The sequence below is a fragment of the Phycodurus eques genome, chromosome 10, assembly GCF_024500275.1.
Source record: "Phycodurus eques isolate BA_2022a chromosome 10, UOR_Pequ_1.1, whole genome shotgun sequence".
NCBI lineage: Eukaryota > Metazoa > Chordata > Actinopteri > Syngnathiformes > Syngnathidae > Phycodurus > Phycodurus eques.
In genome coordinates, this window is record NC_084534.1 from 29,709,471 (window position 1) to 29,725,681 (window position 16,211).

Consider the following 16,211-nt stretch of genomic DNA (forward strand, 5'->3'; position numbering starts at 1 on the left):
CATCACAGAAAGTGTCAAAAGGAAACAAAAATGCTGCATCATCACATTTCAAGTGTGTTAAAAAGCCTTTTGTGTCACAAAAAGAGTTTGTCAAAAATACTTCTGGATCACAAAGTGTGTGACAGAGCAACTTCAGATCACAAAAGTGTCAAAGGGCAAATTTTATTCAGGTGTTACGGGGAAACTACGGGTCACAAAAAGTTACATTAGTTCATATCTTTTTTATCACAAAGTCTTAAAAAGCAACTTTTAATCTTTGGACCACAAAAAAATGTACAAACGCAACTTTTGATGAGAAAAAGTTGGTTTAAAAAAAAAACCTAAACTTTTATATTACAAAAACCGGTGTTCCGAAGCAGCTTTAGGTCACAAAACTTTGATCACAAACAGTGTTAAAATGGACCGTTGGATCCATCGACCACAAAAAGTGTACTTTTTAATGAGAAAAAGTTTGCTTCGAAAAAAAATCTTTTTGGTCACAAAATGCTTATTAAACCACCTTTTGAGCAAAAAAGTGTCAACCTTTTGGGGCAATCAGCACCACTTGTGTGAAGACGACACCGTGGAGGGCAAGTGCGTCGGGCGCGATGCGTTCGCTTACCTTTGTACACGCAAGTGGTGGCTCGGATGGAGCTGAAGTTGCTGTGGCCGATCACCTGAAGGGACGAAAGATGATTTTCAAGTGGTGGCGAGAAATGTTGTCAGTGAGTCAGTCCCGAGTGCCCGTCGCCCAGCCATCAAGTGGCAAATGAAGCCTCCCGTTATGTTGCGGGTCAAATTGACCCATTCAACACGCCAAAATGCAACGGTTTGGTTTATTGGAGTGGATTTAAAATGGAAAAACAACAACTTTAGTGCCCTTTTTGGTGTCTTTTCGTATATCTAAAGGAATTGAATGGGACCCGGGTTCGAATCCGTCCTGGCCTGTGTGGAGTTTGCATGTTCTTCCCGTGCCTGTGTGGCTTTTCTCCGGGTACCTCCCACATCCTGAAGACATGCCTGCGAGGTTGATTGAAGACACTACATTTGCCGTAGGTGTAAATGCGAGTGCAAACGTTTGTTTTTCCATCTATGTGTGTGCCTTGCGATTGGCTGGCGACCGGTTCAGGGTGTACCCCGCCTCTCCCACAGTCAGACGGGATAGGCCCCGGCACGCCCGCGACCCGCGTGTGGAGAAGCGGTATGGATGAATTTAATGGGTCAATTTGACCCAGAACATAACAGAACATCATTTTTGTTGTCAATTTGTGGAATCGGGTCTCCCAGGGAGCAGTTCCCAAATGTGCCAGATTGTGACGTAACAGTGGGCGGGGCTCATTAACATTGTAAGCACCTCCAGGTGAGGTGCTCGGCCAATTACTCGGCTGGTAAGCTGGACCGAGTTCCAGAACCAAAGAACCGCTTTAGCCCAAGCATGTCAAAGCCAAGAGGTAAGCAGACCTGCACTGTTCGCAAAGCTAACCGTCAGCAGCATTAGCTTCTGATGCTAATCTATTATACTAATGTTGTTGTCGCCCTAAATGGAGCCAATTTCACCACGGTAACGAATAGGATGTCAAAATGTGTCTGGAATTCTTAACCTTTGGCTTCTTTTGAGCAAAACATGCCGCACACGTCTTATTGAGACAAAATGCAAAATCATGAAAACATCATGAAGAAAAGCGTCTTCCTACCCCCAGCAGGTCGTCGTCCACGAACAGAAGCCCCTCGAAGCCGCTGGTATGGTCCAGGACCACCGACTGAGGACCCAGACGACCTTCGACCTCGTGGTCTGAAGGACAAGGCGGGAAAGATTTGGCGGCTTTTAGCTCAATGTTGATGTCTACGGGCCACAGCGGGGGGTCGCTACAGTTACACTTACATCACATGATCACAGGTATCCTTCCAATCACGAAAACAGGGTAACAAGTTACGTTTGACCACAAGGTCAGGTAAAAAGGAGCATTTTTTTTTTGACCACAAAAAGAGTTAAAAAGGCAACCATTTTTTATATCTCTGACAACAAGAAGTTCTCCAAAACATTAGCTTCTGCCATTTAAGCACAAAAAGTGTGTATAAAACAAAACACAAAGAGTATTAAAAACCAACTTTCCTTTCCTGTTTTTCCCACAAATCCGTTAAAAATCTGCAGGTTTTTACGTTTCATTTTTAAGTACGTGTTTTAACCAGGGCGGCACGGTGAGCGACTGGTTAGCACATCTGCTTCACAGTTCTGAGAACCGGGGTTCAAATCCCGGCCCCGCCGGTGCGGAGTTTGCATGTTGTCCCCCGTGCCTGGGTGGCTTTTCTCCGGGCACTCCGGTTTCCTCCCACATCCCAAAAACATGCATGCTAGGTTGATTGAAGTGTCTAAATTGCCCTGAAGTGCGAATGTGCGCGCGAACGGTTGTTTGTTTCTATGTGCCCTGCGATTGGCTGTTGACCAGTTCGGGGTGTACCCCCCTCTCGCCCGGAGTCAGCTGGGATAGGCTAAGGACAAAGCTGCACAGGAAACGGATGGATGTTTTAACCAGCATGTTGGATTTTTTGGGGATATCTTCCGTGTAGCGCAACACATCAACGACAACTCTCCGACAGCGCACCTTGACGTCAACCAATAGGATTGCGTATTTCGACCGGCCCGTCGCCTCCCTTGCTCTCCGCCGGCAACGCACTTGCAGGGTTCTCCTTTGATGTGCGTCCCGCGTCTCTGACACCGGAAAATTAGGGAGGAGTGAAGCATATTGATTCTGCGTCCGTAGACGAGTGGTTTAAGACTTAAGGCCCACCCTACGTATGTCCGTGTGCGCGCGTTGGCGAAGAGCTTCCAAAGTACGAAATCCCGGTGCTAGTCAATCACACACACACGGGAAAGTTGACTGTTTATAAACCACAAGCACAGCAGCACACATGATCAATATTCAGGCAGTAGTTGATTTTTCAGCATCATTTAATTGACAGGTGAAGGTTTCTCATCCCAGTCGAGCAACTCGAGGGCAGGCCTTATTTTAGATTTCATCAAGTAAAAGAGAGAGAGATTGAGAGATAAACTCTCTCTTTCAAAAGCCAAGAGGCAGTAGAAATTATACAGTACATAACAACAACATTCATACAATAAATACAAAAAAATAACTGATATTAAAATGTATGACATCTGATTTAAAAACAGCGAGTACATACTGTCCCCTCCAAAAGTATCGGAAGGGCGAGGTCAATTCCTTTGCTTTTGTTGTATACTGAAGACATTTGGGTTTCCGATCAAAAGATGAATATGAGACAAAAGTTCAGAATTCCAGCTTTCATTTCATGGTATTTAAATCAAGATGGGTTGAAAAAAAACTCAAGACAGAACACCTTTAGTTTGACGCCAGATGTTTCACGTGAGCAAAAGTATTGGAACAGACATGATGAAATCAACTTCAAGTATTTAATATTTGGTGGCATAACCCTCACTTGCAATAACTGCATTCTTCATGTGAAATGCTTTACCAGACCATAGGGGTCGGGTGCAGTGCGAGCCGGGCGGCGGCCGAAGGCGAGGGACCTCGGCGATCCGATCCCCGGCTACAGAAGCTGGCTCTAGGGACGTGGAACGTCACCTCTCTGGCAGGGAGGGAGCCCGAGCCGGTGTGCGAGGTCGAGAAGTTCCGACAAGAAATAGTCGGACTCGCCTCCACGCACGGCTCGGGCTCCGGTACCGGTCCTCTCGAGAGGGGTCGGACTCTCTTCCGCTCTGGAGTCGCCCACGGTGAGAGGCGCCGAGCAGGTGCGAGTATAGCTATTGGTCCCCCGGCTCGGCGCCCGTACGTCGGGGTTCACCCCGGTGGACGAGAGGGTAGCCTCCCTCCGCCTTCGGGTGGGGGGGACGGGTCCTGACTGTTGTTTGTGCCTATGCACCAAACAGCAGTTCAGAGTACCCACCCTTTTTGGAGTCCTCGGAGGGGGTGCTGGAGAGCGCTCCCGCTGGGGACTCCGTCGTTCTGCTGGGGGACTTCAATGCTCACGTGGGCAATGACAGTGAGACCTGGAAGGGCGTGATTGGGAGGAACGGCCCCCCCGATCAGAACCCGAGCGGTCTTCTGTTATTGGACTTCTGTGCTCGTCACGGATTGTCCATAACGAACACCGTGTTCAAGCATAACGGTGTCCACACGTGCACTTGGCACCAGGACACCCTAGGTCGCAGTCCGATGATCGACTTTGTGGTCGTGTCATCGGACTTGCGGCCGCATGTCTCGGACACTCTGGTGAAGAGAGGGGCGGAGCTGTCAACCGATCACCACCTGGTGGTGAGTTGGCCCCGATGGTGGGGGAAGATGTCGGTCCGACGTGGCGGGCCCAAACGTATAGTGAGGGTCCGCTGGGAACGTCTGGCGGAATCCCCTGTCAGAAGGAGTTTCAACTCCCACCTCCGACAGAACTTTGCTCATGTTCCGGGGGAGGCGGGGGACATCGAGTCCGAGTGGACCGTGTTCCACACCTCCATTGCTGAGGCGGCCGACCGGAGCTGTGGCCGTAAGGTGGTCGGTGCCTGTCGTGGCGGCAATCCCCGAACGCGTCGGTGGACACCAACGGTGAGGGATGCCGTCAAGCTGAAGAAGGAGTCCTATTGGACCTTTTTGGCCTGCGGGACTCCTGAGGCAGCTGATGGGTACCGGAAGCAAAAACTCGGGTATGGGAGGAGTTCGGTGAGGCCACGGCGAAAGACTTCCGGACGGCTTCACGGAAATTCTGGTCCACCATCCGACATCTCAGGAGAGGAAAGCAGTGCACCACCAACACTGTGTATAGCGGGGATGGGGCGCTGCTGACCTCGACTCGGGACGTTGTGAGTCGGTGGGGAGAATACTTCGAAGACCTCCTCAATTCCACCGACACGCCTTCCCATGAGGAAGCAGAGTGTGGCTTCTCTGAGGCGGGCTCTCCTATCTCTGGGGTTGAGGTCACCGAGGTAGTTAAAAAGCTCCTCGGTGGCAGGGCCCCGGGGGTGGATGAGATTCGCCCGGAGTTCCTAAAGGCTCTGGATGTTGTGGGGCTGGCCTGGTTGACACGCCTCTGCAACATCGCGTGGACATCGGGGACAGTGCCTCTGGATTGGCAGACTGGCGTGGTGGTTCCTCTTTTTAAGCAGGGGGACTGGAGGGTGTGTTCCAACTACAGGGGGATCACACTGCTCAGCCTCCCTGGTAAGGTCTATTCAGGGGTGCTGGAGAGGAGGGTCCGTCGGGAAGTCGAATCTCAGATTCAGGAGGAGCAGTGTGGTTTTCGTCCTGGCCGTGGAACAGTGGACCAGCTCTACACCCTCGGCAGGGTCCTCGAGGGTGCGTGGGAGTTCGCCCAACCAGTCTACATGTGTTTTGTGGACTTGGAGAAGGCGTTCGACCGTGTCCCTCGGGGAGTCCTGTGGAGGGTGCTTCGGGATTATGGGGTACGAACCCCCTGATACGGGCTGTTCGGTCCCCGTACGACCGGAGTCAGAGTTTGGTCCGCATATCCGGCAGTAAGTCGGACTCGTTCCCGGTGAGGGTTGGACTCCGCCAAGGCTGCCCTTTGTCGGCGATTCTGTTCATAACTTTGATGGACAGACTTTCTAGGCGCAGCCGAGGCGTAGAGGGGGTCCGGTTTGGTGGCCTCAGTATTGCATCTCTGCTTTTTGCTGATGATGTGGTTCTGTTGGCTTCATCAAGCCGTGAGCTCCAACTCTCACGGGAGCAGTTCGCAACAGTGTGTGAAGCGGCCGGGATGAGAATCGGCAACTCCAAATCTGAGACCGTGGTCCTCGGTCGGAAAAAGGCGGCGTGCCCTCTCCGGGTCGGTGATGAGATCCTGCCCCGAGTGGAGGAGTTCAAGTATCTCGGGGTCTTGTTCACGAGTGAGGGAAGAATGGAACGGGTGATCGACAGACGGATCGGTGCGGCGTCTGCAGTGATGCGGACTTTGTATCGGTCCGTTGTGGTAAAGAAGGAGCTAAGCCGAAAGGCGGAGCTCTCAAACAAAAACGTAGGTATTATAAGGATTTGTATTCATATGCAACATATGTCCAGTGTATATCCATTTTCTTATATTGACGATATATCAGTTATCGGCCGATATATTGAATATCAGCTTTTTTTTTTTTTAGCCCCCGGTGCCAAACATCTAGAGCAGTCGGGCTGTTGTTATAAAGCAACATTCTTTCGATGTTTTTGATCACAAAAAAACTGTTTTAAAAAGCAATTGTTTCGCTTTACAAGCTTTCTTTGAAAAGAGCGTACCTGGGCCATCGTCAGCGGGTTCTCCTTCGGACAACAGAGTTTGCAGGTGAGCGTCGAGATCCTGGAACGTCAAAGGCTTCCTGAATGCCAGCAAGAGCGAGCGGGCCAAGAAGGAACAACAACAACAACTTTATTAGCATGTTCATCTTGTTAGCCTGCAAAGCACACGACAAACTCAACATGCCAAGCAAGCGGGGGTCCCGCTTCCAAAAAAAACACGGCAAGCACACCACTCCGCGTGTGTGTACTTGTCTATGAATAGAAGTGTTGGTAAGACGAAGCGCGGCAGCTGAGCGTACTCTACCAACGTTTCCAGGGGGTCTGGAACTTTCTCGGTATGTTTCCAAGCACCCCCGACGACCCGATGCCAATCCAACACGACCACAACGTGGAGCCCTGACTGGCAAATCGATTAAAACGCAGCAGTTTTGCCAGGAAGAAAGTTGGAATGTTACAATAAATTCAGTGAGAATCAAACTTTTTTTCAAGACAAAAAGGTCATCTTTCCAAGAACAAAGACTTAGGTCAGGATCAAAAGCCAGAATGCTACAAATTAAGTATTTTTCCAAGATAGTCAACTAATGGGCTACATAAAGTCAAAGGAATGTACTAAAATTGAATAAAATACATTAAAATAATTAGGAAATCCTGAAAAACAAATTCAATAAAACCCGAAACAAAACTATATCTTTAAATTGCAACATATGTACTGCTTAACTTAAACATAAGCATATTCTACATTTGAATAGATTCAATAAAAAATGAATTAGAAAACAAAAATAATCTCATAATAAATACAAATTACACTTTTAAAGTGCAAACTAATTCAAGATAAATTCTTTTTTACTGTCAGTATGCGGTGGGAACATCATTTGCTTTCTCCACAAGTGCGGCAAGACACTTTGGAACTTCTTGATGCAACTGGTTTAGTTTTATTGACAATCGTTGCCTGCTTGTATGTTTTTATACAGCGTCTTTGTACCAATATTTGTTATTTTGAGAGATATAAGTGCCACGAGTACAACGCTAATTTTTTTTCGCTCGTCAATGGTGTTTTTCAATCATTGTTGTTAGCTTGGAGCTAGCGATTTTTCTGAACAAAGATGACGAAAAAAACTCAGACAGCGATGTATTTAAACATCAGGTGTAATTCTTTTGTTATGCGAGTGTAGTTTTGCAGTGAACTTTAACTGGAGTGCCAATAAACGACTTTAAGCCACCAACATACACTCTTACTGCTTGCTACCATGTTAGCAAGCTGTTGTTGTGATCACGTGGGCGCTACAGGATAGAAGCGATGGAGCGGCGCGTGGAACGGACCGCTTGCAGAAGACCAGTCCGAGCCGATCCTTGTTTTTTTTTTGCTGACGTCGGACCGATTTCCAATGTCAAAAATCGGATCGGGACACCCCTACTGGGTTTTTTTTTTTTGTTCTCATTTCGGGTTCACATGATGAAGAGGGACACAAAGTCCGGAATATTCGTTGAATTCGTTTACTGCGCTCGTGTCGCTGTTTTGTCGTCGTTTTGAAGAAGCGCAAAGTCGAGAAGTCAGCGGACAGAGCGACGCTGCTACCCGAGGGAGGCCGGAGCAGGCGTCCGATTGGTGGAAGGGGAACACGTGATGTCAGTACCTGAGGTAGGCGGGAGCAGGCGTCTGATTGGCAGAAGGAAACACGTGATGCAAATAGTCGCCGAGCAGCTTCTCATTCACGATGCCTAACAAGACAAACAAACACAAGCAGCGCCGACGTGGAATCATTACAAAAGCGCCCCCGACCCTCCCAAACACACATTTTTGTGTTTTAATAGGGAAAAATTGCAGTCAATATTATTGTACTTTATAAAAACATAGTAATAGCAGCATTAAGTAGCATTTAAAACATGAAACAGTTTGTGCATGATGATTTCATGCTGCAATTCATTTCATTGTGCTGCTGGCCACCAGGAGGCCCTACTGTATAACAAAGGGATGCAGGCACAAATGAAGTAGACTTCTACTACTACTCAGTAAGTTTTTATATTTGTCGGTTTTCGTAGAGGACGAAGAATATATGCCTGTATACGTGTGTTGTTCCACCATGCTAACCGTAAGCATGTCCATGGTTCTTTACATTGTATCTTAGCATTAAGCGAGCGGACTTTTGTTGTAATTTTCTTTGTTCTCTGTTTAGATTTCGAGTAAACTACAGCTCGAAGCCTCTTGTTTGATTAATTTTTCTCGATTTGCAGAACTGACAAACTCACTGCCACCACGCAGCGCTTGTATCTCAAGTTTGAGCTCGCAAGTCAAAGCAAAAAAGAATGAGGGCTCATATCTCATAAACCTCCTGAGTGGGATCACTCGTATCTCAAGGCGGCGCTGCATACTGAGATCAAGAAGACGACCTCGTCTCAATTTATACATAAATTCACATCCTCAGTGCGTGCGTGCTGCACAAATGGCAACGGACGAAAACCTTTGCTTTCTTCGACATTTCAGTTTACAATACGTCACGCGGCACACAAACTGTCACCGTGGACGGCTCAATAAAGTCATTCACGCACGTCAGCGATTGCGGAAATGATTTGCAGCACTTCACTTGTTACAGATTCGATTCCAAAAGGGAATACTACATTTCATCCAAAAGCACATTTTCGGTTTCGGACAGAAACACTTTTTTCATCAAAATCAAACCACCGGCGGGCGCGAGTGCGTACACGCCAGAGTAATAAAGAATCACGGACTGTTTACAAGCAATGCGCTGTCGAGCTTTGCTGAATATCCAGTTGAAGCGACAGGGGCTCACGTCAACTTTATTGCACACGCTCGCGGTTTGATCATGACGTCAATCAACCAGAAATGTCAAGCATAAATCTTAAATAACCCATGCATTCAACAAACGACTAGTAACATAAACGCACACGAATAACAAAAGACAAACATCTTTTTTACTGTAATAATGCAAACTTGCATGTAAATAAAAAATCATGTAAACTGTACATGAAATTCACATTTTAAAACAACAGAAGTCGTATTATTAGGATTGCGCGCACACAAAAAAACTATTTTATACAAGAAAAAACCGCTGTAATTGTTTCTCGTTTCTTTTTTCCCCCCAGAAGAATACAACAGGCACTGCGGTGGCTACCTCATTTTAGGACCCTAGCCACTGGTCGCACGCTGTAAAAAAAATAGGTGTTGGCTCAAAGTTAAAAAAAAAAAAAGAAATGATGTAACTAGTTCCACGGATATTCTGAAGGTATTTCAATTCAGCTTGTGTTGAGTACATGCCACAAGACTTCTTTATCGAAGTAGAGATAAATATCAGTGTCAATTGTTATTTAGTTTGAAGTTGAGCAAACGTCATGTTTTACGGCGTTGGGTATTGAGATTCTTGACACGGTGCGGCGACGTCGTGTACAATTTCCACCGAGAGTCGGAATTGATCAAACTCGTGACAGACACGTAAGACCAGGGTTGAGCGCTCCCAGCGCTTCTCAGCCTTCCAAACGGACAACGGGACACGGAACTGTGCAGGTCGCGTTTTACGCCAGAAACCGACAGCGCGAGTTGCACGTCGGGCTCGTATGTTTCGGTTGCCTCGCCGAGTTGGAGATTTGACTTCAGGAAGAGGGGGTGATTAAAATAACGGAGGGGACGGATCGATGTCATGTCATTATGAATCTGAACGGGTAGCAGTAACATCTGCGCCCTTGTCGCCGCGCGAGGCTGGCTCTCACCGTGGCGAGGGGGCCCGTTGGCGGTTCATAATAAGGAGACGGCGCTCTATCCATCTGCAGAAAGGAGAGCGTGCGAGTGGAGGAGACTGACAAACGCAGAGGAAAAGACAGCGACGTCTTTATATAGCGAGACTGCGTTAAGGGAGCGTTCAAACTTGCACTCGTCAAAGTGTGCCCGCATGAAATCGCTGAAAAAATGGCCGCATCTTGGTTGCAGTCTCGAGCCCTGTTTTTAGATTTGAATTCATGTTAACACCTTTGGTTGGATATTTTAGTATGAAAAGCGCTTGCAAATCAAGTTTGATGGATTGATCTCTGTGTTTCGGCCTGGCGTTTTTCAGTTTTGGTCAGGAATTTTCATTTCGGTGCATCGCTAGAATACTTCTATCGTTGTCCTCAATATTCTCCACACGACACTCCGTAATGACAACGTGAAAAATATACATTGAAGATTTAGCAAATTTACTCAAACTCAAAAACTGAGAAATCCCAATTGAATCCATTTTGGAAGCAGATGCGGGAAAAATACCAATCCTGAATCGCTGGCACGGATGGATGAACAAAGACATTATTTGTCGTAGATAAGCAATCATTATGGGCCCAACAAGTGGAAACGGATCCTCTATTGTGAAATCAAAGACGTGAACGTGCGTTACCGGTGGATTTGGGTTTGTCTGTATCTGAAGCCAGTCCGTAGTTGCGGCGGCTCAAGGCGGTGCCGCCGCCGCCGCCGCCTTTGGAGCTCATGCTGCCCGCTGCAAAGAAACACAAAAATCCCCCTCAGCATCATCGCTGGCAATTAGCTCCACAAAACCCCATTATTACACTCGGTTACTTGACACGACGATAGAGCCCACCGATCAAAGGTGAGAATTGTGATAATATCGCTATTTCCCATTTTCCACCCAGCTGGGCTCGGCTACGAGGTGTGACCCGATCATTGTGTAGCTCGCGACGTGTGACTTGGTCTATTTTGATATCGTGTCAAGATCCCACCCTCCGCGTCGCCCGACAACAACTTTTTCCTCGGGTTCTGTTCCAAAATCACAAGCGCATACAGGGGCAATTATGGAATATGATGATGAGGTTTCTCAGGCGGAAGGAGAGGGGCAGGCGCCGAGTCTGGAAACAAACACCACGCAGCTCAGCTTCTGGCTCTCGGACATCATCTCGGCTAGCCGCGTATGTTGACGTTTCATCAGCTCCTGTTTGCGTGTCATGTTTGTAATACAAAGCGCCGCGACGAGCCCCTCCCTCCTCGCAGGCAGCTCGTCGGCCATCTTCCGACAGCTAAATTTAGAAAACGTTTCAAAATCCTCCCGCTCGCTTTTTGGGCCGTCCACAAGCTCGCAAGCCCCAAACCCGCCAGACGTGGATTTCTGGATGCATGTGTCCCCATTAGAGGGTCCCGAACGTGTCCAGCTCTCGCCAATGTGAAATATTAAAAGCGTTCGCTATTTAGAACCAAAAAGCTTCACGTGTCTCGGCAAATTGTGATGTGAAACGGAATGTAGCCAATCGACGAGCGACCTGACTGACGAACAAGGAAGTGGCCGGAAACCAAAAACCAACACGTCCTACCCGACGTCGGATTTTGTGGCTTCCCGAGTCGATATAAAGTCTTTTCTTTTCGCTGACCTCCAGGAACACTCGGGAAACATATTTCTTTATCTTCTTGGTTTTTGTTTGATCAGGTGAGATTTCTGTCTTGGAGGACTGGATTCAAGATCGGCAGTGGAACAGAATCACCCCGCGTGTCAATACCGCAGCACAACACACACAGCGCGACCAAAACCAATTTCTATCCTCAAGCTTGGGCTCCGTAACAGTCAGTTCAGCAAACTTTTCAGATTTGAAAAATCGCTGAATGTGTACTGGCGCACAGAGCAGCTCCACTCTTGAGTTTCACATTTTCTGACGGTCCCTGACGAATTAACCTATCACCACTGAGGTGACTGACGCTGAAAGTCAACTGCAATCCTATTATTAGTCGTGTTATTCAAATGCGAGATGGAAGTTGACCCATGACGTCACACGCCGTGGGAGCTGTAGCTTTTGTGCCGCCATTAGGTGGGCGGAGCGTTCACAAAACATTTCTTGGCACACAAATGAACACAGTCGGCCACAAAAATGACCCCAAATGAAAAGCTGCGGCTAGCGCTAGCCTGCTAGCGGCTAGCTGGCCGGCCCGGGCTAGCTCGCGGGCTAACGTGACGAAAGACGGACATGAAAAAGATCGTGACGCGCTGACAGCCAAACCTTAAACCTTCTCCGACTTGAGCGCTTTTTGTGCCGCTTCGGCGCGAGCGATGTTTGCGTGATTGGAGTCTCGGTGGAAGAATGCGTGCGAGCTTCTTGTGGCTCTTGTCACAACGCGACGGATCCTCAGCTGGGCCGAAAACATACGAAACGCGAAAGCTAACGTTGAAAAGCTGGTCTCTCAAAGTGATGGCTCACAACCTTGATTCAATCTCCTTGTATGTGAACGCACCGTAAGAGCTACAGGAATAAACAAACATATACAATCATCAACTCTTAACAGTATACTTGACTTTATATGTATATTACACCTTATATGAATGACTATTACCATTACCAATTTTACCCTGTAGCCATGACAGTCTTTACTTTGTGCGAGCACTGACTGTATGTATTCGGACTATTTTTATCATTGCCTTTTATAAGAATCATGAAATGAAATCAAATCAAATCCCCCTATTGTAATTGTCTTTAGCCTTCTATTAACATTGAGTCTTGCAAATACGTTGCTGAGCCTGCGTTTTACAAAAGCGCGCTAGCACCCTCCAGTGGGTGAAAAACCGTTCAACTGCAAAATTTAGCAGCACCATGAAACGCAACAAAAGCTACATTTACATGCCAAAAACGAATACCAACCTTGTTCCCTCGTCAACCAGGTACTAAGGGACCATCATAATCGCAAAATTCTATCTTAAATTTAACTTAATCTCCGTTTTTAAACGTTGAGCACACTGGCGGTCGCGCTGCAGTATACTTTGCGACAGTAACTCCCGATTAACGACAAATTGTTGTCCAAACCTTTTCAAAATAAACGCGTTTGCAATATTATTACTATGACAGAATGTTCAACCTTACGAACCAATTTTACAATAAAACAAACATACGTCATGTACAAGCGTTCTACCACAATGCGGCAAGTTTGGATGACGTCGCCGTCATTTCATTGACTCCTTTAGCATACAATTGCTTCTATAGACACGCACACCGTCCACACCGTCTGTGTCTCTGTACCTGGATATCTTGTGGTCATTTTGTGATCAAAACCAAACAGGTTGAGCACAGCACAAAGACAACAAAGCCCCACCATCGTGACTGACGTGGCCATAGCTCATTTTGGTTGGTATCGTCATTGGTATTTATGAATCAAATGATGAAGATGCGCCGGTGCCCGACCGGTTAGCACATCCGCCTCACAGTTCTGAGGTTGCGGGTACAAATCCTGGCCTGGCCTGTGTGGAGTTTGCATGTTCTCCCCGTGCCTGGGCGGGTTTCCTCCGGGCACTCCGCTTTCCTCCCATCCATCCATCCATTCATCCATTTTCTGAGGTGCTTCTCCTCACGCGGGTCGCGGGCGCGCTGGAGCCTATCCCAGCTATCATCGGGCAGGAGGCGGGGTACACCCCGAACTGGTCGCCAGCCCATCGCAGGGCACATACAAACAAACAACCATGCGCACTCACATCCACACCTACGGGCAATTTAGAGTCTCCAATTCATGCATGTTTTTGGGATGTGGGCGAAACCTCCGCTCAATGTTGGCACCTCTTCAGTGGCGGGATCTGCCGGGCGGGTGCGCGCGACGCCGCTGTGGCTGACATGCGCACGTTGCGGGAGGAGGGCGTGTACGCGTGGGAACGTGACACCCGGATGCCGCGCACGCGCACCCAGGCATCCTCCAACCTGCTGCTGCAGAACAACACAAAAAAGAAGGAAAAGAAGAAGAGGAAGAGAAGCACGGATGGAGGGAGATCCTCTCTCTCTCTCACCGCCAGTGAGTGAGGTAGGGCTGGCAGGGAGGAGGGGGCTTTCCAGCTGTTGATGACGATGATGGTGACTCTTCACCACCTGTGTCTCCTTATGAAGCTTTCAGCATCATCATCATCATCATTGATATCAATCCCATTTTTGGAGCTCCATATTTGATGATGATTCTCATGATGATTATCCATCCATCCATCCATTGTCTTCCGCTTATCAGAGGTCAGGTCGCGGGGGCAGTAGCTTCAGCAGGGAAGCCCAGACTTCCCTCTCCCCAGCCACTTCCTCCAGATCTTCCGAGGGGATCCCGAAACGTTCACAGGGCAGCCGAGAGGCGTAGTCTCTCCAGCGTGTCCCGGGTCGTCCCCGGGGTCTCCTGAATGACACGACCACAAAGTCGATCATCGAACGGGGGCCGAGGGTGTCCCGGTGCCACGTGCACGTGTGGACACCCTTATGCTTGAACATGGTGTTCGTTATGGACAATCTAATAAGTCCAATAACAGAAGACCGCTCGGGTTCTGATCGGGGGGGGACGTTCCTCCCAATCACGCCCTTCCGGGTCTCACTGTCATTGCCCACGTGAGCATTGAAGTCCCCCAGCAGAACGACGGAGTCCCCGGCGGGAGCGCTCTCCAGCACCCCCTCAAAGGACTCCAAAAAGGGGTGGGTACTCTGAACTGCTGTTTGGTGCATAGCACAAACAACAGTCAGGACCCGTCCCCCCACCCGAAGGCGGAGGGAGGCTACCCTCTCGCCCACCGGGGTGAACCCCGACGTACGGGCGCCGAGCCGGGGGGCAATAAGTATACCCGCACCTGCTCGGCGCCTCTCACCTTGAGCAACTCCAGAGTGGAAAAGAGTCCAATCCCTCTCGAGAGGGCCGGTACCAGAGCCCGAACCGTGTGTGGAGGTGAGCCCGGGCTCCTTCCCTGCCAGAGAGGTGACGTTCCACGTCTCTAGAGCCAGCTTCTGTATCTGGGGATCGGCTCGCCGAGGTCCCCGCCTTCGGCCGCCGCCCGGCTCGCACAGCACCCGGCCCCTACGGCCCCTCCCGCAGGCGGTGAGCTCACGGGAAGGGGGACCCACGTTACCCTTTCGGGCCGTGCCCGGCCACCGGGCGCTCGCCTTCGAGCCCCACCGCCGGAGCTGGCTCCAGAGGGGGGCCCCGGTGACCCGCGTCCGGGCAAGGGAAACCTAGATCCATTTAATGTATTCTTCATAGGGGTTTTGGCAGCCGTACTTTGTCTGGTCCCCCACCGAGGACCTGTTTGCCATGGGTGACCCGACCAGGGCCGTGAAGCCCCAGACATCTTAGCTCCTAGGATCATTGGGACACACAAACCCCTCCACCACGATAAGGTGATGGCGCAAGGAGAGGGGGATGATTATTGTTCTGAATATCAATCACGTGCGTTGTGCTGATTGTGTGCCTTTAGTAAAATTAGGAAGAGGAAGTGGTGTCGCCGTGTAGTTGGAGGCTAATGACAACCCCCCCCCCCCAACGAGGAGGAAGGACCAGGATGCGGGAGGATGCTCAGAGGAATGCTGCATCCTGTCTCCATGGCGACACAACACTAATACAGAAGTGCTAACAAGTCAATGACAGATTTTCACATATTATTCACACACGTGCACACACACACACAAGAAATGGCCACTTTTAGCATCATGAGCTTACCTATCGCAATGTTGTCAGTCAACCTCCAAGTCACAAGACATCCCGGCCGCTGATCACCAGCAAAGTCATGTGATCACAGGAAGGGGCGGAGTCAATCAATGAATCACCTGAGGGACTTGAAGGCTGTATGCTAATGAGACACAAGGCTCATTAACCATACACAGGCACACACATCAGAAAGAGTGTGTGTGGGTGTACGTGTCAGTGCATTTGTCAGTGTGTGTTTATGTCAGTGTGTGTGCATGTATACAAGTCAGGGCATGATCGTCAGTGCGTGTATATGCAGGTGAGGGCGTGTGTCTTAATGTGTGTGCATTTAGTACGTGTGTGTATCCTCATGAGAGTGCGTGTGCATGTGTGTCCATTTGTGTATGTTTGTGTGCCAGTGCATGTATCAGTGTGTGTATGTTGGTGTGTGTCTTGTTAAATGAAATTATGAATACATCGTGCTGTCGCTATAAAGCTGCAGATCTTGTTGTGACCAAAGTAAAAATAATCATGAGAATATTAATCATACAATACAAAATTGGCACATTCATAATAATTATCCGAACGTT

General features: G+C 48.7%; 1 protein-coding gene across 1 annotated transcript in view; it reads right to left on the minus strand.

Annotated features, from left to right (window-relative positions):
* Positions 1-13,610, minus strand: part of LOC133409159 (E3 ubiquitin-protein ligase RNF123) — a 57,844-nt gene extending 44,234 nt beyond the window's left edge. Inside the window, exons 1-6 of the mRNA XM_061688794.1 lie at positions 13,227-13,610; positions 10,613-10,711; positions 7,868-7,952; positions 6,234-6,313; positions 1,674-1,771; positions 602-656 (exon numbers count right to left, since the gene is read on the minus strand). Coding sequence (XP_061544778.1) covers positions 602-656; positions 1,674-1,771; positions 6,234-6,313; positions 7,868-7,952; positions 10,613-10,711; positions 13,227-13,320 — 511 coding nt within the window. The 5' untranslated portion in view covers positions 13,321-13,610. The remainder of the gene's footprint in view (positions 1-601; positions 657-1,673; positions 1,772-6,233; positions 6,314-7,867; positions 7,953-10,612; positions 10,712-13,226) is intronic.
* Positions 13,611-16,211: the final 2,601 nt, after the last annotated feature.